The following is a 22,657-nucleotide window of genomic DNA, read 5'->3' as shown; positions in this document are numbered from 1 at the left end:
GAAGTCCATTTTGCTACTCTCCATTCTTCCTTTTGTCAGGATCCTGAGCTCAACCATCTCATGGTCACTTCTGCCCAGGTTGCCACCCACTTCTACTTTCCCTACCAATTATTCCCTGTTTATAAGCAGCAGGTCAAGAGGAGCATTGCCCCTAGTTGGTTCCTCCAGCACTTGCACCAGGAAGTTGTCCCGAACACTCTCCAAAAACTTCCTGGATTGTTTGTGCACTGCTGTATTCTTGTACAACCAGGATTACCAGGGTACTTGACTAGCCTGGCCGTTTTTTTAATGGATTTGCCAGAATTGCCAGAAAAATAATTGAATCTGCCGGGTTGTTGTTTTTTTTTCACGTAGATCTAAAGATTTGCATTATTATCACAATACACTGGGATAGCTAATATTAAAACTTTCTGTGTCCAGCTAAAGATGCTGCAGTGTTCCCACTTCCACAGTTTAAGCGATAACAAATCAAAACTGCTGAAAATACAGCAGCTGCCTGCCCACCAACACACAAGCGCACCATGCATGTGCATGAGAGAGGGTGTGAGTCGTGAGAGAGTGAGGAGATGTGCAAGGCCTATTAAATAATGGAAGATCGGGACAGTGGTGTGAGTGATGCTATTATACCCCCGGGGGAAAAAAGGCTTGCATCGGAAACTGCACATACAATGACAACTGGTTAAACGAAACAGACTACAAAGACTGGTGGGCAAAATGTGCTGATAAAACAAACACTGTTGAATATGGTGGGGTTGAGGAGTTGCCTTGTGGTTAGGGGTTGGGGCTGCAGTGGGCTTGCCTTGTGCGGGGGAGGTGTACTGGGTTTTTTGCATTTCAAAGGTGGTAACCCTATGTACACCAGGCCTATCTTTGGACCAAAGAAGTCAGTTCACTGTAAGACTGCAGAGAATCAAAACAGAAGCTAATAATGAAACGAAACTAATGTAAGTAACTGCGGGGAAACGTGGCAAAAAATCCAGTGAATTGAAGTCAAATAGTTCTGACCAGTGTACTACCATTAGTATAATATGGGCTGGTCTACACTACTGCACTAAATTGATCTAAATTACGTAACTTCAGTTGTGTGAATAACGTAACTGAAGTCGACGTAGTTAGATCCACTTACCACCGTGGCTACACTGTGCTGTGTCGACGGGAGAGCATCTCCCATCGACATCTCTTACGCTTCTCCCGGGGAGGTGGAGTACACAAATCGATGGGAGAGTGCTCTCCCATCGATTTAGTGTGTCTTCACCAGACCCGCTAAATCGACACTCGCTGCACCGATTGCAGCAGTGCCGATCTATCCGTAAGTGTAGACATGACCTCGCATCTAAATAATTATCTGATTCCACCCTCCATTGGGGGAGAAGAAAGGTAAAACATTTAAGAACAAGAGCCTGATGAGAACATCCTGGCTGCAACCTTCAAATGTCACCTTTGCATGGCATAGTCCATAACTATTCAGATGCCCACAAATATATTGCTTTTAATGACTTTAATGCCAAACTGGGACATGCATGGTAAAGCGCTGGTGGAGTGGAATGAGCATCTCTGTTCCTAGCTTCTCTTCATTTAATCTTTCCTAACTATAAATCGTATCTGTCTCTCCCCACCCCATATAGTTGGGTTCTAATAAAGCGGGAATCTTGTCATATAATAGCTATGAGGAAGCCTGACGCTGCTAAAAACACCTTTTCCCTCAGCAGAGGTCACTGTGCATTAGGATAAGGCTTAATTAAATGGAAAGGGGATGAAGGAGAGAGAAGAACATATTATTTTACTCTTAGAGTCTGAATACACTCAGAGCTTAAAATTACAGTGTTGTATACTATCACTGTTTTTCTGGCTTCATCAATTTTTTTCTTCCAAAGTCAGCACCCCAGACTCTTACATGCCTTTGTCTCCTGCTGTCATCAAGACGTTTGCATGCATTAATCCATGACAAATGGCTTCATTTGATCCATAACTGATTTTCCCACCCGCCAACTAGAAACAGATTACAGAAATAAAAAGAAAAACTAGGCTAGAAAAAAGGGCTCATCTATTTATTGGTGTGGGGACAGTATACACATTAAGGCAAACAATACCAGGCTGGCTGAGGGAGAAAGCACTGGCTTTTCAGTCATGGAAAGTCAGTATCCAGCACACTAGGAAAACAAACTACATTTTAATCCAGTTCAAATTATATGATACAACTACAGTAATTACAGCATTACAGATGTGGCAACTGGTTTGGATACGCTAATTCCCCACCAGATCCCTGCCCTGCACCTTTTCCCTAAATTCAAACCAGAAACAAACCCTTTCAAAGCCTTCCAGTATATTATATCCCCCTGTTATTTGTCATCTTAATGCATAGCAATGCTCCCTGGCTCCTCCTGAGACCCCCAAACTTAAAGTATCCCACTACAGAAATAAGCATAAAAAGAGCTACATGTGGGTAATGCTACTTATCACAGAGCAAAGACATAAAGTCAGAAAGCACCTCACACAGATTTCACACCACACAAAAGACACAGTTACATGCCATGAGAAAGTTACTCCAGAGCTGAACTAAAACAAGTGAACAGGGACATCCTGATAGGCCAACCTTCTCTATGCTGCCTGGATTTCTCTTGGGAAGCATGCGCTGGCTGGCTTATCTGGCTACATGCTATCGGATAGGATTTATCCTTTGAAAGGATAATGCCTTCATCACTGGCTTTACATTTTTGCCTGGGCTAACAAAGAAATCCTGACACTGGTAGAAGTATTTACTTAAAAGGGCACAAAGAAAAACTGAGAAAAACATAGCAAGCTATGAGCTTTCCTCTTTTTTAAATAAACACATCCAGTTATGTCTTATTAAATCAATTTTCCCATAAGGTGCTAAGATCTTTTATAGAATTCTTCACTCCATTCTGATTCTAGAATCAACTGTTAGTGTTGAAAAGCTTCTGAATAGAAAAGCTGGTTGATTTGTGTATGTGTGTGCATGATGAAAAATAGCTATTTAGTCACATTCATGATGCTTTTCACTATAACTTATTTACCCAATACACCCTCACCCAAATCCTTAACTGGTATAAATCAGCCTAGCTCCATTGAAGCCGGGCTATTTTACCCCACCTTTCTCCTGTGTGATTTTTTGCTTCTGTCAAATATATGGTGGGAAACCTCACTTGTTCATAGAACTGATCTCAGTTGCACCTGTAAATATAAAGTAATGGCACTGAAGTAAGAAACAGTGAAGCAACTCTTAAGATTTTAAAAAATACAGAATCAGACTATTAGATTTAAGAGGTACAGGTAAAAATATATTGTAATAATACTTGTTATATTTTTATCACCCTGTATCCCATTTAACAAAGAATGCCATTCCCCCATCTGGTTTTTCTACCAATGCATTCCACAAAATATGTAATCTACAAAAATAGATACAGATTTTCTTAGTTTAATCATATTCTTTTAAAAATAAACAAATACATCAGTGGAACTTTCTTTGCTAAATAAACTATCCTTAGTTGCTTCCAACTTAATTAAATGCAATTAACTCTTGTTTGTTTTGGCAACCAATTAATGTCATGATCAAATATAAATAGACTCTGCAAGAAAAGATTATAATTAATAAATCCTTTACAATACTGTAAAATTACACTGAAGCTTTGCTTGCCAGAAATACTTAACTGCATTTTTGAAGTGTATTAATGAGGACACTAAAAAAGATAATAAAGTTTTATCAACGTGTATGCAGCTACTTTACTGTGGTTCTTGCCCTCTCTCAATCTGATCTATATAGCTTTCAGGCTGACAGTATTATTTAGACTTCATGAAATAGTAAGACCAAATTTCCTTCTTTCTGATCAATGCATTTGTTACAACATTTTAAAATATTTAAAGCCAAAGTTGCTATTCACATAACTTCATTGATTTAAACAGGTTTACGGCAGCAGAGATTTTTGCCCATGGTGTTTAGTTCATTGGCTGATAGAAAAAATATCTGAGAAACAATATCCAACGTCTAATATTACAAGAAAACAAAGGCTATGTCTCCATATGAATGACATGACTCCATACCAATGGGAACTTTGGGTTCTCAAGAAGTGCTGGATAAGCTTATTGAATCAGAGAATCATAGAACTGGAAGGGACCTCGAGAGGTCATCTAGTCCAGTCCCCTGCACTCAAGGCAGGACTAAGTATTATCTAGACCACATCTGATAGGTGTTTGTCCAACCTGCTCTTAAAAATCCCCAATGATGGAGATTCTACAACCTCCCTAGGCAATTTATTCCAGTGCTTAACCACTCTGACCGTTAGGAAGCTTTTCCTAATGTCCAACCTGAACAGCCCTTGCTGCAATTTAAGCCCATTGCTTCTTGTCCTATCCTCAGAGGTTAAGAAGAACAATTTTATATTTATATTTTTACCCATGTTTTAAGAGCAATGTTAATATGCAGAGATATAAGGATTTTCAATCACTGTGTTTTCTAACAATAGAATACACTATTCAGCCAGTGGTAAGTGCAGTCTGTTATGTGTGCGCGCACACACCCCTACACACCTTAAAAAGTAGTTGAAAGCGGTGAAAGAAAAATCTTTGAGACAGGTTTTCAAAAGAGCTCAGCAACCACAATTCTCAATGGGAGTTACTGGCTGTGCCTTCCATTTTTAAAGGCAGCCTTACATTCACAAACATTCTTCATGGCCCAAATCCACCCACACAGTACACACTCCAAATACGAGTCATCTCAGTGGGGCCACTGTAGTAGAGGGAAGCCTAGCCTTTACAGTCCATAGATCCTCCATGCCTTGCGGTCTCTTTGGACATATGCAGTGAGCCATGCTGTGCAAGCCATGTGCTGCCCCATTCTCTGATCTCAGTATCATAGTGCCTTGCGGGAGCTGCTCAATACCTTGCGGGTTTGGGCCTTAAGATTTGACCCGAGCACCCATAACAACCATGGACTTCAATGGGAATTGCAGGCACTCTGGATCTTTCCAAAGATAAACATTTTAAGATCTATTCCTGTAAGTCCTGACTTGCACAAGTAGTCCTTCTTCACATGAGTCATTCCATTGCCCTGAATGGGACGAAGCATACGAGCAAGGGTTTGCAGGACTGGGCCCTTCCATTTCTGCCACCAGGCTGCTCTCCAGGTTATTCTAATGCAAAGTGTGTCTCTTTCTTCCACTGAAGTAAAGGAAGAATTGCAGCTGAACAGCTGTAAGATATGAACATACAATTGCTATTGATTATGACAAGCCAGAAACCTAGGCCCGCATCCTGCACCAGCTGAAATGAAGAGTTTTCCTGTCCTTTTGACAGGAGCAGGACTGGGTTCTTAAACTAACAAAGGAAATGAGGATGCTACCCATTTGGAACATTCTGCAAGATGCACAGAGATAGATGCCAGAAAATCATCTTCTTAACAGCGCCTAATAATATGAGTCACAAATTTATATGCGGTACTTTGGAACTTCATTCATTTTAACTTACACCCTAATTCCCCTCTGTGCATCCTTGACTGAGGACTAATACGTCTGGACTGGAGCTGTGCTGCAGCCCCACTGGTACCTGCCGAAAGCCCAGTGGAAAGGAGTCCCCAGTGCCTGCCCAGTGCTAAAATAAGTTTTGCTCAGAAGAACAATTCTGTTTAGAACACTGGAGAATAGTGGAAAAACTGAATCCCACATGGAAAATAAATCATGCTCATTGTATAAGTTTGATTTCACAACAGAGAGAAAAAGAAAACATGCAAAACGAAATGTAAAAGATTACCGGAGAGCAAGACTAAAACAAAAGGGCGAGATCACTTGCGTCTTAAGAGGAAATGCACTTGATATTACCTTTTCAAATACAAATCAGTGTTGAACTTAAATAGGGCAATAATTAAAGGCAGGTTTCTGATGTTATCCGCAGAAACCAGTCAATGTAGAAATAATGTATATTGCCTTTGGGGTTTATATTTGTGTCTAATTTTTCTTGGGGCTTAGCCATCACAGTATGAATCCCCAGAGTCTTGCAATATTGTGACAGCAAGATACAAGCATTACTGAGCATTGAAAGGTCCCCTTGTGACTCACATCGCAACCCCCTACCCTCTCCCCCAGGCTGCTCTCAAGCAGAGACTGAGTTTTGACACATGGGTGTGGGAAGAGAAGATATCCAGCAGAGATTCAATCCCTCATGCTGCTGAGTGCTGATGTGAGGCAAAGCACAAGTGCTGGGTATTTGCTTTTTGTTCAGCATCTCCAAAGAATGGTTTCTGTGACATATAGAGAAATATGCAGAGTGCCCAATGACAGAGAGCAAGCCACTGTGTCCACTCTCAACTGAGCGCTGGGGAGAGTGAAAGTGGGCACATCAGGAGGTGGGGACAAAGTGTGGTCAAGGCACCGGGGTTTATGTGCATCTCCCGTGCATCCAAAAGGAATGTGTAACAGCTAATATCAAGATACTCCTGTTATCACCCAGGAGTTCTTTCACACAGTGTGCATGGAAGGGCTGATCTTAGGAGATACAGAAATGCTTCCAACAGTTCCTTTGAAACAGTATCTCTCACAGCCAGCTGCTCAGTGCCTCCTGGCACACGCTGGGCCCTCTGTTCTTGGCAGCCCATCAGACTGCAGCACACATACTCCCCCTCCATTTAATTCACCTTACTGGATCACAAGTAACAAACCACCACATTCAGCGGCATGACTGGTGGCTGGCTCCGCACACCTGCAGCACAGAGATGCTAGGCAGATACCTGAGGCAGGATGAGGAGCTGCAATGCTGAGTAACTGGCATGACCCTTGCTAATGCCTAGTTGTACGTAGATGGAGAAATTCTGTAGGCCCTTTGACTCCCTACCAAGCATTAGTTTTTCTGTGGCAATAGCCCATCCCCTTTGCCCACTGTACATGGGGCCACATGAGATGGAGATGGATCAAGCATTCTGGCCAAAGCATTCTCCTCAGCTTCTTCAGCCAGAAAGCGCTACATCTGCAGTATCTGTTTAAACCAGTGATGGCAGGGCAGCCTTTGTAAAATTCTTGCTCTACTACATAAGGTGATAAAGCATCAGAGCTCTAGCTGAACTGGTCTCCATTAGATATTTTTACTTGGAATTAATTGGTCAGGGAGTGTCCTGACTAGCATTTACAAATGTGTTAATTACTTTGAGTTTATTGACAGCCAATTAATTCAAGGTTTAAAAAAGTCTAGTGTAGACATACCCATTAAAAGTATAGTGTTGCAATAGTCGCATTGATGCTGGAACTCTTGAAGGGCAGACCCCATCTCCTTCAATTGATGAAAGCCATAAAATGCAATTACAGAAACTTTATAGGCACTACCACCATCCTAAACAATTACTGCATGTGAGATATGGACCATAAAGATGGTAGACAGTACAAAATAGTGTGTATGGAAAATACAAATACCAATTACTGCATGTGAGATATGGATCATAAAGATGGTAGACGGTACACTATACATAAGAACATAAGAACGGCCATATTGGGTCAGACCAAAGGTCCATCTAGCCCAGTATCGTGTCTTCCGACAGTGTCCAATGCCCGGTGCCCCAAAGGGAATGAACAGAACAGGTAATCATCAAGTGATCCATCCCCTGTTGCCCATTCCCAGCTTTTGGCAAACAGAAGCTAGGGACACCATCCCTGTCCATCTTGGCTCATAGCCATTGGTGGACCTATCCTCCACAAACCTCTCTAGTTCTTTTTTGAACCCTGTTACAGTCTTGGCCTTCACAACATCCTTTGGCAAGGAGTTCCACAGGTTGACTGTCCATTGTGTGAAAAAATACTTCCCTTTGTTTGTTTTAAACCTATTGTCTATTAATTTCATTTGATGACCCTTAGTCCTTGTGTTATGAGAAGGAGTAAATAACACTTCCTTATTTACTTTCTCCACACTAGTCATGATTTTATAGACCTCTATCATATCTCCCCTTAGTCATCAAGCTGAAAAGTCCCAGTCTTATTAATCTCTCTTCATATGGCAACCATTCCAAACCCCTAATCATTTTTGCTACTGTTTTCTGAACCTTTTCCAATATATCTCTTTTGAGATGGGGCAACCACATCTGCACACAGTATTCAAGATGCGGGCATACCATGGATTTATATAGAGGCAATATGATATTTTCTGTCTTATCTATCTCTTTCTTAATGAGTCCCAACATTTTGTTCACTTTTTTGACTGTCACTGCACATTGAGGGGATGTTTTCAGAGAACTATCCACAATGACTCCAAGATCTCTTTCTTGAGTGGTAACAGCTAATTTAGACCCCATCATTTTATATGGAGAGTTGGGATTATGTTTTCCAACGTGCATTAGTTTGCATTTATCAACATTGAATTTCATCTGCCATTTTGTTGCCCAGTCACGCAGTTTTGAGAGATCCTTCTGTAGTTCTGCACAGTTAACTTAACTATCTTGAGTAGTTTTGTACCATCTGCAAATTTTGCCACCTCTCTGTTTACCCCTTTTTCTAGATCATTTATGAATATGTTGAACAGCTCTGGACCCAGTACAGACCCCTGAGAGACCCCACTATTTACCTCTCTCCATTCTGAAAACTGACCATTTATTCCTACCCTTTGTTTTCTATCTTTTAACCAGTTACTGATCCATGAGAGAACCTTCCCTCTTATCCCATGACTGCTTACTTTGCTTAAGAGCCTTTGGTGAGGGACCTTGTCAAACGCTTTCTGAAAATCTAAGTACACTATATTCACTGGATCCCCCTTGCCCACATGCTTGTTGACCCCCTCAAAGAATTCTAGCAGATTGGTGAGGCATGATTTCCCTTTACAAAAGCCATGTTGACTCTTCCCCAAAAAATTATATTCATCTGTGTGTCTGACAGTTTTGTTCTTTACTATAGTTTCAACCAGTTTGCTTCGTACTGAAGTCAGCCTTACTGGCCTGTAATTACCAGGATCACCTCTGGAGCCCTTTTTAAAAATTGGCGTCACATTAGCTATCCTCCAGTCATTTGGTACAGAAGCTGACTTAAATGATAGGTTACAGACTACAGTTAGTAGTTCTCCAATTTCACATTTGCATTCCTTCAGAACTCTTGGGTGAATACCAGTTGGTCCTGGTGACCTATTACTATTTAGTTTATCAATTTGTTCCAAAACCTCCTCTAATGACACCTCAGTCTGGGACAGTTCATCAGATTTGTCACCTAAAAAGAATGGCTCAGGTTTGGGAATACAAACAAATATCAATTACTGCATGTGAGATATGGATCATAAAGATGGTAGACGGTACACTATACAAAAAAGTGTGTGGGGAAGATATAATTACCCATCAACTTACTGCAGGTTAACACAGACATCAACAAGATGAGAATCTGGCCCATGACTTGATATTCTATAACCAGTGGATCATGTATGCAATCTGACAATGGTTAGGTAGATGGTGAGTTGTGATTACTGCTCTTGATTGGCTAAGAATTCATAGAATCAAAGAATCATAGAATATCAGGGTTGGAAGGGACCTCAGGATTGCACACATCCAATTATTATTGTTACCCCATCTTTCCCAATCTCCATCCCAGCCTGCTTGTTTGTTTCATCCACCTCTTACGTCTTGTCTTTTGGATTATAAGCATTTTGGGGCAAGGAGTGCCAGCTACTATATGATAATCTAGTACAATGAGGCTCCAAGATGGTTGGACTCTGGGCACTGCCACAATATAAAATAATAAATAATACATTGCAAATCTGCTAAGTGGAGGCAGGATGTAAAGCTGAACACCAGTAAAGAATAAATCACCTGGTGTGTTGCCCTGAGGTAAAGGCATATGGCAAGCACAGGGGGGTCTTGGTCCTGGACTGGAACTTCTAGGCTCTGCAATAATTCAAATAATAAATAAGACATCTACAGTGTTCCCCTACCAAACTAGGTCCATAGCCATGTGTTGAAATATTGTACAAAAGACAGACCATGATCTAATTTCAGAACCCATGATGGTATCTTCTCAAAGTAGCATGGATGAGCCATTAGAAATGTTCATTAACACTGCTAGCAAAACGGGGTTAAAGAATAAAGTTTCTGGAGATTCTCCAGTGAGCAAATCATTTCTCATTCTTGCCTTAGCAAAATTAAAAGACACTAGTAGAAGATGACAACACCCTCTGCACCTCTGGTGGGTGGGGGGGTGGAGTAGGGATGGAGCAGCCGCTGCATTCCCAGGTGCAAGGATTGCAGTTCTGCACAATCCTTTTGCAGGCCACACAAGGAGGGTACAAGGGCTTTTTACATCCTCTGCACTGCTGTAAATGGAAGGGCCAGGGCCACACTTAGCTGCAGAAATATGGGGAAGGTCCAAAGCATAGTACTTAATGCATCAGGACAACAATATTTTAGTAGAAGTTCCTAACAGCAACCTGCTTCTTAAAGTTAAGAAGGAAGTTACCAGATCTGAGCTTTCCCGTGTCCAAACTTGTCTCATTAACTTTACAACTCCAGTACACAGAATGTAGCTCCAAAAAGCTGGTAGTTATTTACCATATCACAAAAGACATAAATAGGGAGGTTTCTCGGTACCACAGAGCATGTTGTTCTGTCTTCAGTTAGGGCCTTTTTAGGCCTGGCCCATGTCATCTTTTGGAGGTTTAATTCCTTGGATTTTTGTAAGCAATATGTCATTACATCTTCTTAGGACATCCACTGCCCCACAAATCACAAGAGCACAACTCAGTATATAGTCCTGCCTGATACACCCTAGCTATTCACATTCCCCAGTCCAAAATTGTTTGTGCTATTTATTGCACGGCTCCTACACACACAGCATCAATGCTGTTTTGTATGCAAGGAGGGGTAACAACATTACATTGCTCTGTATTATCACTCTTAACTCAGCAGCTGACAGTTTACATACCTGCAGACACAGACTTAGGAAGATATTAAAAGGTATATTGTACCTGTAGCCAGTTCATTGATAATAGTATATCAAGTTCTGGACCAGATTCTGATCTTGTTTATGTCTGTGTTAACCTGGAGTAAGTTCATTGGTTTCAGGGCATTTACTCCATATTTACAATGTAAACAAGATCAAAATCTGATCCTATGTCTTTTTTGGTTCTGTTGTAAGATAAATTGTCAAGTAATATTGGTAATTACTTTTGTGGTCACTTGACCTTTACCACTTGATGTGCGTTAAGAAGTTAGATGGTGGTGAGCATATTGTACTGTGAATGCCAGGGTACATGTTTTTTTTTTCTTTTCTCTCGTTCTCTAGTACAGTACCAGTATGGATTCTGATTGGCTTGAATACAATTACTAATAATTTTCCATATACATCTTCAAACCTGCTCCTATCAACATCAACAGCAAAAATCCCATTGGATTAGATCACTGATTCTCAATCATCCTGCAAGATAGGCAAGGAAATATTATATTCATATTTTTATTGAGGAAACAGACACAGAGAAGCTAAGTGCAACATTTTTACAAGATGTCATAAACTAGATATCAGAATTGGAGCCGCCCCAAATGAGTACAATTTTTGAAGATTTGGACATAAGTGGCTTCCCTAAGGCTTCCCAAGTAAGTGGCGGAGCCAGGATTAAAACTAAAGTCCCTTGCTCACAGCCATAGATCAAGTCATTGTAAGACGCTGCCTTTCTTTTATGAAACAAGCTCAGAGAACTCCTCAGTTCTTGTTTGGTCTGAGTTTCTATAAGATTGCTTTGGCGTAGTGATTTTTTTCTCTTAGTATTTATGGGCAAACTCTTCTCAAGATGATTTTTGATTCGTGTAAGATCTGCTGCTGCCACAATAAATAAAACTATGGATAGCTTAGTATTTAGTTGGTGTACGTATGACCTAAAGTCCTGGTTTTAACATTTATATAACTGTGTCGTTTGATGCATTTCTGTTACAGTACAAAGTAACACATGAAACACTGCCAAGAGAGAAAAAAAAGTGGAAGAAACTACTCAGCACTTTCTTGGCATACTGCCTTGAGAAACGCAACCACAATTTCACTGATACAAGCCAAGCCAGCTCAGGCGGATACAACCATCTTTCCCTCTCTGAATAGGCCTTTTTTTTTAATTAACATCTTTGCAAACGTCAACCATGTTACAGTATCTCTATGTTTCTAGCCCGCATCTTTATACTTTACAAAATTCACGTAGGACCAACTTGGCATCCTGAATGTTTAACAAATTATTCTACATGGGCTAAAACGTGTCATGTCCAGGTGATGGTAACTTGCAATTTTTGTGTTTATTTTTTTTTTTAACTTCAAGGTCTAACCAGGGTATTTTCCATTTAGATTTAATGCTAATTCATAGAATATTCATAGAATATCAGGGTTGGAAGGGACCTCAGGAGATCATCTAGTCCAACCCCCTGCTCAAAGCAGGACCAATCCCCAATTTTTGCCCCAGATCCCTAAATGGCCCCCTCAAGGATTGAACTCACAACCCTGGGTTTGGCCTTAAGGTTCTTTCCTGAATTGAAATATAATCTCTTGTACATAATAAAACAATGAGAGATCATTTTGTATATTTGTGACACTGATGCGAATATCAAATTTATTTACATGCTTAAGACTCAGCAATGCTTTGTTGATACTTTAGCGTCTTGCCAAACCTTAATGTCGACTTCCTACTTCTGGAGAAGTGAGTCAATATTTGCAAAAAGAAAAAGAGTACTTGTTGCACCTTAGAGACTAACCAATTTATTTGAGCATAATCTTTCGTGAAGAGAGCTGTAGCTCACGAAAGCTTATGCTCAAATAAATTGGTAAGTCTCTAAGGTGCCACAAGTACTCCTGTTCTTTTTGTGAATACAGCCTAACACGGCTGCTACTCTGAAATGAGTCAATATTGTCAATCAGATGATCAATGGACAATCACTGGCACTCAGCTACCTCTTTAAATCACAACCTGTCCAGTCTAATCCCCAGGCCAATTCAACAGCCATACAACTGTATGTATGCTGGAGTTTAAAATGGCCAATATGGAATTGTTCTCATTGTGTTTTATTAACTCCAAACCAAACTAAGTACTCAGAGAACATTGATTGCTTCTTCCTAAAGTTATATCCTATGCATGTTTTCATGCGTACTTTGTATAATATAATTTTCTTGAAAATGAAATATATTTATATAAGGATCTGCAGAAGACAATATTACCTAAAGAGAATTGTATGGTATTGGAGCTATGCAAGTTTACACCAAATGAAGACTTTGTCCTTTGAGTATTAGTCAAGAAGAAGGAAAAAACTCCATGCACACACTCAACCTATTTCATTTTAAAAGAACATTCACCAATACATGCCTTACTAAGACATAATTATATGCATTCAAACCTTTGGGTTAATGTGACAAGGGAGACAACAGTCCATATACGTGTGCAATATCTGACATTCAATTTTATACCCATAGTAATATTGAATATATCCTGTATGTGCCCTTCAGCCACTATTTCACAGAAAATGAAGCTACAGTCACTTAAAAATTCTGTCACATAAAATGGTTTGCGATTTGTTTGCAATTTTGTATCTTCTGTCAAGTCATCTATAGGTTACCAAAATGAATTATAGAAATATATCCTGCAGTGAAATGAAAATTTAAACTTGTGTGTTTGCATGTATAATGTCCAAAAGTTTATCTGAAAACATTAGAACATAAGAACGGCCACACTGGGTCAGACCAAAGGTCCATCTATCCCAGATTCCTGTCTTCTGACAGTGGCTAATGCCAGGTGCCCCAGAGGGAATGAACAGAACAGGTAATCATCAAGTGATCCATCCCCTGTTGCCCATTCCCAGCTTCTGGCAAAAACTTACAATGTTTAAGAAAGTTTTAGAAAAAAAGGACTACTGTACTTGATAAAGTCACCTTTCAGTGTCTCATGCCAGAAATCCATAGTGTTTCATTACTGAATTAACCTTCGTATTAGAAATAGATACTCTCAATACATATATCCACCCAGTTACATTCAAGTTTATTAGGTTCAATCCACTAAATCAGAATTTGTTTTTTTAACACTGCATGTACTTGTATTTAATGGATACTCTTGTATTTATCAAGTACAAGAGGCACAAGACAGAAAGGAATCTGACTCTTTTAATTACCCTAGTCTATACTAAAGTAGTCCTACCATTGAGTTTTTAATTGTTCGGAATGTCTCTTAAATTAAGTATCAAACTCGTATCCATGTAATCCCACAAAATGAGAAAAAGTATGCTGAACCTGCTATTGACTATAGCTATTTTTGCCATGACTCAAAATTTCATATACACAAATATTAAATTACTGAAATTGTGCATTGGTTCATCTGCATCATTTGTATTAATCCTTATTTGGCTGAATATTTTAATCTTACTTATACAGTGACTAACAAACACATTCCTAATATTATAAATAGGAACTGCTTAGAGACTATAGTTGAATACATTAAATCAGTCAGTTTCCTAGTTAACATATTTCCATCTCTTTTATGTACAAACCTATTGCATTCAGTAAGCAGATTGCAAATTCATGGCCTTATAAAAACATTGTGCTGATTTCATGTTCTGACAATAGAAATTGTCTAAAATCTCTGTTTCCTCTAAAGGACCCTCCCTAGCTGATACTTTCCAGGTGCAAAGCAATCTGAATCAGAGGTGAACACCATGTCAAATTCCACTCATCTGTCAATGTACTGGATTATTTCTTGAGAGACTGAAATTGGCTGCCTGGGATCAGAACACCATCAATCTTACTCATGCAGGGTGCGGAGTAGCTGCCTGAGAAAGGCTCGCAAGAGGAAACTCTCTGAGGTTCCTAAGCAGGTGATGAGGCAGCTGTAAAACCTTCACTATATCTGTATCACAGCTCTGAGTGAAAGATTTGTCATTTTCCACATTTCCCCAATACTTGGTATGCATTCAGTGTCTGACTGTTCTTGCTTCATAAAAGAAGTGATTTTTCAAGCTTAGGCAAATGTGGCAAAGCTCTGGATCTGCCAGGCTCTCATTTTTTCTCATAATGTCGCTTGTTTCAACAGACTTTACAAAATGAGATTACATTTTCCTTTTACCTATTTATGCAAGTATTTTGTTTGTTTGGTTGGTTGGTTTGTTTGGCCAGGGGACAGTCTCAGATCACCAATGGTGATTTCGCCGTTGTGTTTTAATGGGCATTTCTCCGTGTATTCCAAAAAAGAACATCCAAAACGGGATGTATTCTCTAACTTCAAAATGCCAGTACTAAAGCCAATACAAAACACATAATAGTTGTTCATTAGATAAAGCCTGTGAGTCAAATTTTTAGAACCATTCCTCTCCAGGCTATGATTATATTTATTTTATATTATGTTATTGAGAGAGAAGACATGAAGACACCCCCAAAAAACCCTATCACTTTTGGGCAGTGAAAACAATTGGAAAAAAAACTTTTCAGCACATTAGACCCACTAAAGATTAAGGGCAATTTTTTTCAAATGTGCCTAAGTGATTTAGGAGGCTAAGCCCTATCACTTTTGAGAATGTTAGCCTTATTCTAATTCTGCTTTGATCTACCTGCTTCTACAAATTAAATAATGTGTAATTACCAGCTAATATTCTCTGTTTCATCTCTAATTCTCTTGGGAAGAACTTTCACTCCTTTCCTTGGGTTCAGAGTATGTGAAATTACAACACAAGGCTCTCTCATTTCTAACTTATTGGTAATAATGAGCTTTAATATGCCATTTCTTCAACATTTTTCATATGATACATGATTCACAAAGTAATTACAGCTGAAAATTAACACCAACAATTTCTGTTTGAAGAATGTCAAAGTAATGAAAATATTTATACACAGTCTCCATTCCACACATAAAGAAACTAAAACCTGCTCTCAGCAACACTCATCTAACCCCACTGAAACCCAGGCCTGAATTCTACCCAGAGTTGCACCTTTGCAACCTCATGGCTTGCCATCAGTAAGATTAAAACTTCTAGGCCAAATTCTGCTCTCGTATAGACCCATCCCATCCCACTGACTTCAGGAAGAGTGAAAAGGCTCAACTATTATCAGAGTTTCACTCATACCATTGTAAGCGTACAATTTGTGCCCAGATTGACATAGGTACAGCAAATAAAGTTACACAAAGCTCTGCCACCAGGATTTCTTCTGGGGAACAAAACTTACTCTGTTATTACACAGAAAAAAAAAATAAAGAGAACAGAGAAATTAAATTCTTATCTAAAATAGGCTTTCAGTGATCAGCCTCCTGAGTTGAGAAGCTGTTAGAAAAGGATGCTAACAGGAGGCATATTCCAATACCAAACAGGCATACATTAGGCTGATCAGAAAGATTCTCTGAGATACATAGACAAACAACTCATAAATGTTCAATAACAAACTGGGATGTTTATGATTATTCAACCATTTATGAAGGCAGACAAGTGCACGGATAGAGTGCCTGTCATCTTACAACATCCTGTAGCTGATTGGTCCTACCTGGTCTGTGCAGGTGATGCTGCTGGAAAGTGTGATGAAGAGACCCCTGACAGAGCAGCATTGCACATGCACTTATCCACAAATACAGGGCCCAAGACATTGTAGAGACCATTGCCATTCTCTAAATGAAATATTAGACAGGCGTTAGTACATATAGCCTTAGAGCACACACAGTATTTAGCAGTGATTACAACAGTATTTTTACCTTTATAGTATCTTTGTTTCTTTCTTCCCTCCCTCCTCTCCCCCTCCCCTTGCAGGCTGCAATGGTTATATGACAAAGGTCATGTCAAAAACAAGAAAAGTTGAGGTAAAGAGATGTCAGCATGGGAAACTTGGTAACTTTAATAATTCAGTGGCACAAATGAAACAATAATGATCCAAGAACTTGAAGAAAAACAACATAAATAAAAGCTAGGGAAATATTCCCACTCTGTGCTGCAATTTAATTTACCAGTTGGGGGGGAGGGAATTACACTACTATCCCCCCAAAAATGAGCTCCTCAGACAGGATCAAAACTACTTTAAATACATTACAGATAGTCATACAACATTATCAGATATCTGAGATGCATTTTAAGCATCCTCCAGCCCCAAGGCTGCAAGGCAAATACCTACCCAGTAGGTAACAGATTATTGTTTTTGACTTCTGTGCACATTAATTTTAATTGCAATGAATGCTGTCTGCTAAACAAAGTAATTGTTTCTCAGAATTGTGTTCTAATCCCCAGATAAAAATCAGCTTCCTTTTGTTTGGCCTATGCTCATAAAGAAAAATAGTAAGGGCAGACTGAATTTTATATGTAACAAATAGGAGGTTTGATCTTTTCATAAGGTAGAGTGTGTCAAAATTTAAAGACAAACTCTTGCTGAAAAGGAATGGTGTACTTCTTTCTCTGTCTCCCAATGCTGGCACACTTGACTACTTGAAATATTATATGTGGGTAGATATTTCCATCCATTTATTATTATACTAATTGGTTAAATTTTCTCAGACTTTGTGACTTTAATAGCTCCTTCTCAATACCTGCAAGGATTGTAGGATTTGCAAGGCTCAGCTATGCTACATATCGTCCAGTTCCTTTAATAACACCTTCTGCTGCATTTCATATTGCCAAATTAATCAAACTTCAGACATTCTCCTTATTCAGCCAATGACATGATGCCACTTTCTATCTAATAATCCAATCAGCAGAACATCATGTTCACTGAGGATGGAAGACTTTAAAGCTAAAAATCTTTTCTTAACCCTGAACATTCTATGCATTTAGGAAAGATCGAAGCGACCAATGTAAAATCCAAAAAATGACCTATCAGCAGGATTTCTTTATTGGGGAAATACACACTATTAAAAATCATAGCAATGCTTACGTGTCAATAAAATATGTGCACAGATTATTTTTGTTATTTTAATAAAAAAGCATGGTCTTTGAGGATTGTTTTAAAGACTAATGGATGAAAATCCCCCAAATAAACTGACAAGTATAATTAACTGCAAAATAGCAAAACATTATTTTCCTCAACACAAGGCTATTTGTTTCCCTGTTCTGTGTATCTAATGCACTATTCAGCATATAATTAGTTTTCCTTCCTACTGTTTACTTTTGTAGACTTTCCCTCCTTTGTTTTTGGACTCAGTAATAGTGTAACATGGATTCTACCCCCTCCAAACAGATAGCTCACAATAGACCTCCCATGTCTTCAGAAATTAATGCTTTTTTTAGTCATTTCTGGTGCTCCCATGCTTTCGTACAATGACATAAAAGGGAAAGGTGACTCTAACATGCATTGATATTTTAGGCATAAAGTGCTCTGATTTAAGCTGAACTTGAACATCCTAGCCAAACCATGAAACAAAGCCAAACTTCTACAATCACCCAATAGCTCCTATTTCTTTTTTTAAAATGTGTCCAGGTATCATATTCTTAACCACACTGAACAGATGACTTTGAAATCCCCCCCACACCCCATGTTTTCACTCTTAGTCTGCTACATCTTTTCCATCCTTCCTCAAACTACATTATTTTAATTAACTTTATTCAAAGCCCCAACATTCCTTCCTTACTAGCATTTCATTTCTTCATGTACTTGTTAGTCAGCTCACTACAACTGCTGTCGAACACACTGTTTTTATGCAAAGAGAGCCTCTTGCTAATATATACACACACACACACACACACACACAATAGTGAGTATTCCTCCAGTTATTGTCAGATGAGTTCAAGATCTGCTTTCTGAATCTTAAATCCTAAAGAAGCTCCTTACCTGAGTAATCCAGCCAAGAGCAGAGTACTCTATTAGTGTTCATTGGAAAGATCTAACACTTTTTAAAATCCATCTGTACCACAATAAGGAATTTTAAATAGCTTCCCAATAATCTTCTTTATCAGGATTAAAAAAAAAAATTCTCTTTTTCGTTACCAATCCTATTCCCAGAGTAAAGGAGACATCTGAGCTCTCAGACTGTGTTGTCAGAAAAGTGGCTAAGGTTTGAGGGGTGGAAACCTTGTCATTTTCACCTTTAAATCATCTCCTAACGTCACCTTCTGCTTGATGAGACCTTTGAAGTGATCTTGAGATAATTTGCAGCTTCCAGTGTACTTAAAGATGAGGATCAGTTTATGTTTAATGACAGAGCAGCCTCACTACAGTGCATTCAATGCAGAGTAAAGCAGCTGTATGTACAAAGCAGGATTGCTATACAATGCTGTAAGTACCGGTAGTCTATTTCAATACATCCCTGCTCTGTAAAGTATCACATGTCTTAAAGTGACATTACCTCTATTACAAGCTACAACGAATTGCTATACTAGCCCACGATCTATTAACAACTGGAGTAACATTTAAATGCCAGCACATCTGATATTTTTTACATTTTATATATATATATGCATATATATATATATATATATGCCCTCCTTGTGGTGAAAAGGAGTTTTTCTTATATATATATATATACACACACATATACATATACATATATATATATATATAAAGAAAAACTCCTTTTCACCACAAGGAGGGCATATTGAAAAGAAAAGAAAGGGCAGAAAAGTGTGACACAAGAGGACTACCAGTGGATGTGGAAAGACAAAACACTTTACTTGCAGTAGCCAATGGAAAATTAGAGACCCTTTAATTGCATTTACTGACCCTTTACTCTCAGGGCTCATTCTTCCACAGATTTGCTAGAAATAATCCGTAAAGTCAGTCCACAGATTTAAAGGAGTCTATTTAATTTCACAAGTTAGAAAGCAACATATATTCGTGATAATGTCTTTTTGGGGGTGGGGGGAAACACAAAGGGAGGGTGGAAAGGTGAAGAGTCCTATACACTTGTATAAGCTTTCCAAAAGCTTGTCCCAATACTAAGTAAAATAATCTCTTCTAACCCCCAATAATTTTGAAGGTATCTCAGGATGCAATGGGCAAAGAGTACCCTCCTTCAACATCCTACCAAATGCTTAAGCTCTGACATGACAAATTATTTATTACAGTCATTTATTTATTGCCCACATCTTAAGTGGCTGTTTACAGGAATGTACTGGTTTTTCCCGTCTTGAGCTATATGTAATTATTTTTTAAACAGCATTTTATATACTCACTACACCACTAAATACTACTTTGATAACATTAAGGCTCTGACTTAAGCCTACAAAAAAACCAAATATATTGGAAGTTAAAGCTGAAACCTTCACTTTAAGTGCACAGTGCCTAAGTAAGACAATACATACAATAATATGTAAGAACACCTTCTTTGTAACATGATGTATTTTAATAATTTCTGGCATAAAAAGATCCTACTTTCATTGCTTGCCAAATGCATACACAAAACAATAATAATAATTACCTGTACTATCAAACACTTCCTTTCCAAACATTCAGAGTGCACCGCTTTCCTGGAGAGTCTTATTAAGAAGGTGCTTTGTGATTACTTGACTGATTTTAATGCCTCCTTTGGAGCCATTATATTTTATTGTGTAATACATATTAAGAGACTGGCCAGACAGACTGACAGAGCCATTACATTGATCTGTGACACAATGTGTCATAACTGCTCTTTGTTACAGCCCCAATATAATAATGCAACAGGGGCGTGACTTGAACTGACAAAGAAGGGAATTCAAGAGTTTATATTTTCAGTGCTATCCTGAATTCACCACAATGTGGGTCACTGTTGCAGAACATACAGCTGAGCTATGCTTAGTACAAAACCCAGAATTGGAGAGGACAAACTTGCTATTATGACAACGTTGTGGTTCCACAACTCCAGGACTCTGTGGGGACTGGCTTAGCCTCCTTAGGACTGCTCTAATTTACACTCAGCTGCCTACAGCCCAGAGGGCCGTCTGGCAGCCAGAAATAGTAGAAATGCAGAGCTGTTGCAGGCATATTCTTTTCCTGTAGCTGCTTGCACCCCATGGCAGAGACTGTGAGTGGACTGACACTGAGGGAATCCCCAGGTGGCCAGATTGATTAGGTCTATGACCCCTTTGCATCAGCAGAGCCAAGACCCATGTTATTGCTTTGAGACCCTAAACATGCTCTAGGCATAATAGGGTGAGTAAATATTAACTCTAAGCTGGAGTTTCTCCAGCCCTTAATGTCATTAGCAAGTTGGTTTAATATTAAATTTCCTTTGTTGTTTCGCAGTGTGTTGGGCCAAATTCAATGGCAATGGAAACACTGGTGTAAGGGGTAAGGGTTTGGTAGCGTGCACCAGTTTGGCATTGAGCAGTGTACAAAATAAGTGTTACTTGCACAGCATTAGATGACTCAGCTTTTTCAAAAACCATGAGGCAGGCCATCACAAATCATCAAATAGGCTTAAAAAAAGTTTAATGGGTTATTATGTTTGCCTATGTTTTCCAGTTACCAGTGCTCTGCTGCCATTAGGGCTAAGAAAAGAAAGCCGAGAGTCTCACATCACAACATGACTCCAGAAACTGGGGCTTTAAGAATACCAAATATCATGAGGCTCATGATGAGTTGTCAAGGCTGCTTATAAAGATGTGTGGCAGGAAAATAGCTGCCAGGAACATATAAGAAATCAGCCCTTTTCTTCCATCTCTTAGACCTTCCTGGTAGTTGTTTTTCCTGCTACAATTCCTGTAGTGACCCACTTCTGCTTAAAAATTAAGCTACATGGTTCACCTACAGAATGCTGGGTCAGTGCAAGTTTCACGAGTTTTACCACTTACATCCATGGTACACCTGGGCCCGTCATTTACACTCCCACTAAATTTGGCCCTGAATTTTCCCCAGGACTCATTTATTATTTTTAGACAAACTTTTTTTAAAAAATAAATAGGAGTCCTCTTGTTTGGCAATATAGTGGCAATATTCACTGCAACGGACACAGAACCATTACATTGGTTTGTTTTTCAGTGGGAAGCTAACTCTGAATATTCATGCTTTTAAAGGTCTATGGTGTCTTTTAGATGTTTTCAGTAAAGTAATATGTAATACTGTGCAGCTGTTCATCCTGATCTCCAGTTTAACGATGTTATTTCCCAGGACTTTCCTTAGGGTTTTCATAAAGCTGGCAGTGGCTCAGTGACAGGGGTCTCTCACCCCTATAACTGTCCTCACCCATTTACTCAGCTCCTGGGCGGGGTTTGGGGACCCAGGAGCATGTGCATGAAGACATTGCATGGAGTGAAAACGAGGGAGGTATGTGGGAGCTACAAGAAGACAGGGGCATGGGGAGGTCAGGAAGGGTGGAGCGTCTCTGGGGAAAGCTGGTAGGGAAGGAGGTGGTTAGAGAACGTGGGGGGTTTAAAGTCCTCTGGGGGACTGTGTGGAGCAGCTGCTGTTGTTATTTAAGGGTGCTGGGTGTAGCTGGAAAGTTCAAAAGGTCACCCCTAATGCAGGGTGTATCTCCTGCCGGCTGTAGCTTTAGTTTGGGCGCCCATCGGCGGATGTAAGGAACCTGTTTAGCACAAGCTCTTCCCTGCCCCAGTGTGTGAGCAATACAGGGCAGGCGGTGTTTGCGGGAGCCAAAGGGGAGACATGGGAGAAGCGATACTGGGAGAAGGGGAGCTGCAGGGGTGCCTGGAAGAGTGTTTGAACTGCCAGGAGAAGGGGTTCAGGAGGGAATTCCCAGAAAGGAGATCCTCTGGAGGCAGGAAGGGGTGGGGGGGTAAATAATCAGGCCACACACCTTAGCAGGGTAGGCGGGGGCAGATCAGTACAAGGTACACATTTAT

General features: G+C 39.5%; 1 protein-coding gene across 1 annotated transcript in view; it reads right to left on the bottom strand.

Moving 5' to 3' along the window:
• TAFA1 (TAFA chemokine like family member 1) overlaps positions 1–19,181 on the bottom strand; it is a 354,937-nt gene extending 335,756 nt beyond the window's left edge. The window contains exons 1-2 of the mRNA XM_007061474.3: positions 18,714–19,181; positions 16,449–16,569 (exon numbers count right to left, since the gene is read on the bottom strand). Coding sequence (XP_007061536.2) covers positions 16,449–16,566 — 118 coding nt within the window. The 5' untranslated portion in view covers positions 16,567–16,569; positions 18,714–19,181. The remainder of the gene's footprint in view (positions 1–16,448; positions 16,570–18,713) is intronic.
• Between the last annotated feature and the right edge of the window lie 3,476 nt (positions 19,182–22,657).

Source organism: Chelonia mydas, chromosome 7, assembly GCF_015237465.2.
Source record: "Chelonia mydas isolate rCheMyd1 chromosome 7, rCheMyd1.pri.v2, whole genome shotgun sequence".
In the NCBI taxonomy this organism is placed as follows: domain Eukaryota; kingdom Metazoa; phylum Chordata; order Testudines; family Cheloniidae; genus Chelonia; species Chelonia mydas.
This window is presented reverse-complemented; position numbering and strand designations above follow the sequence as displayed.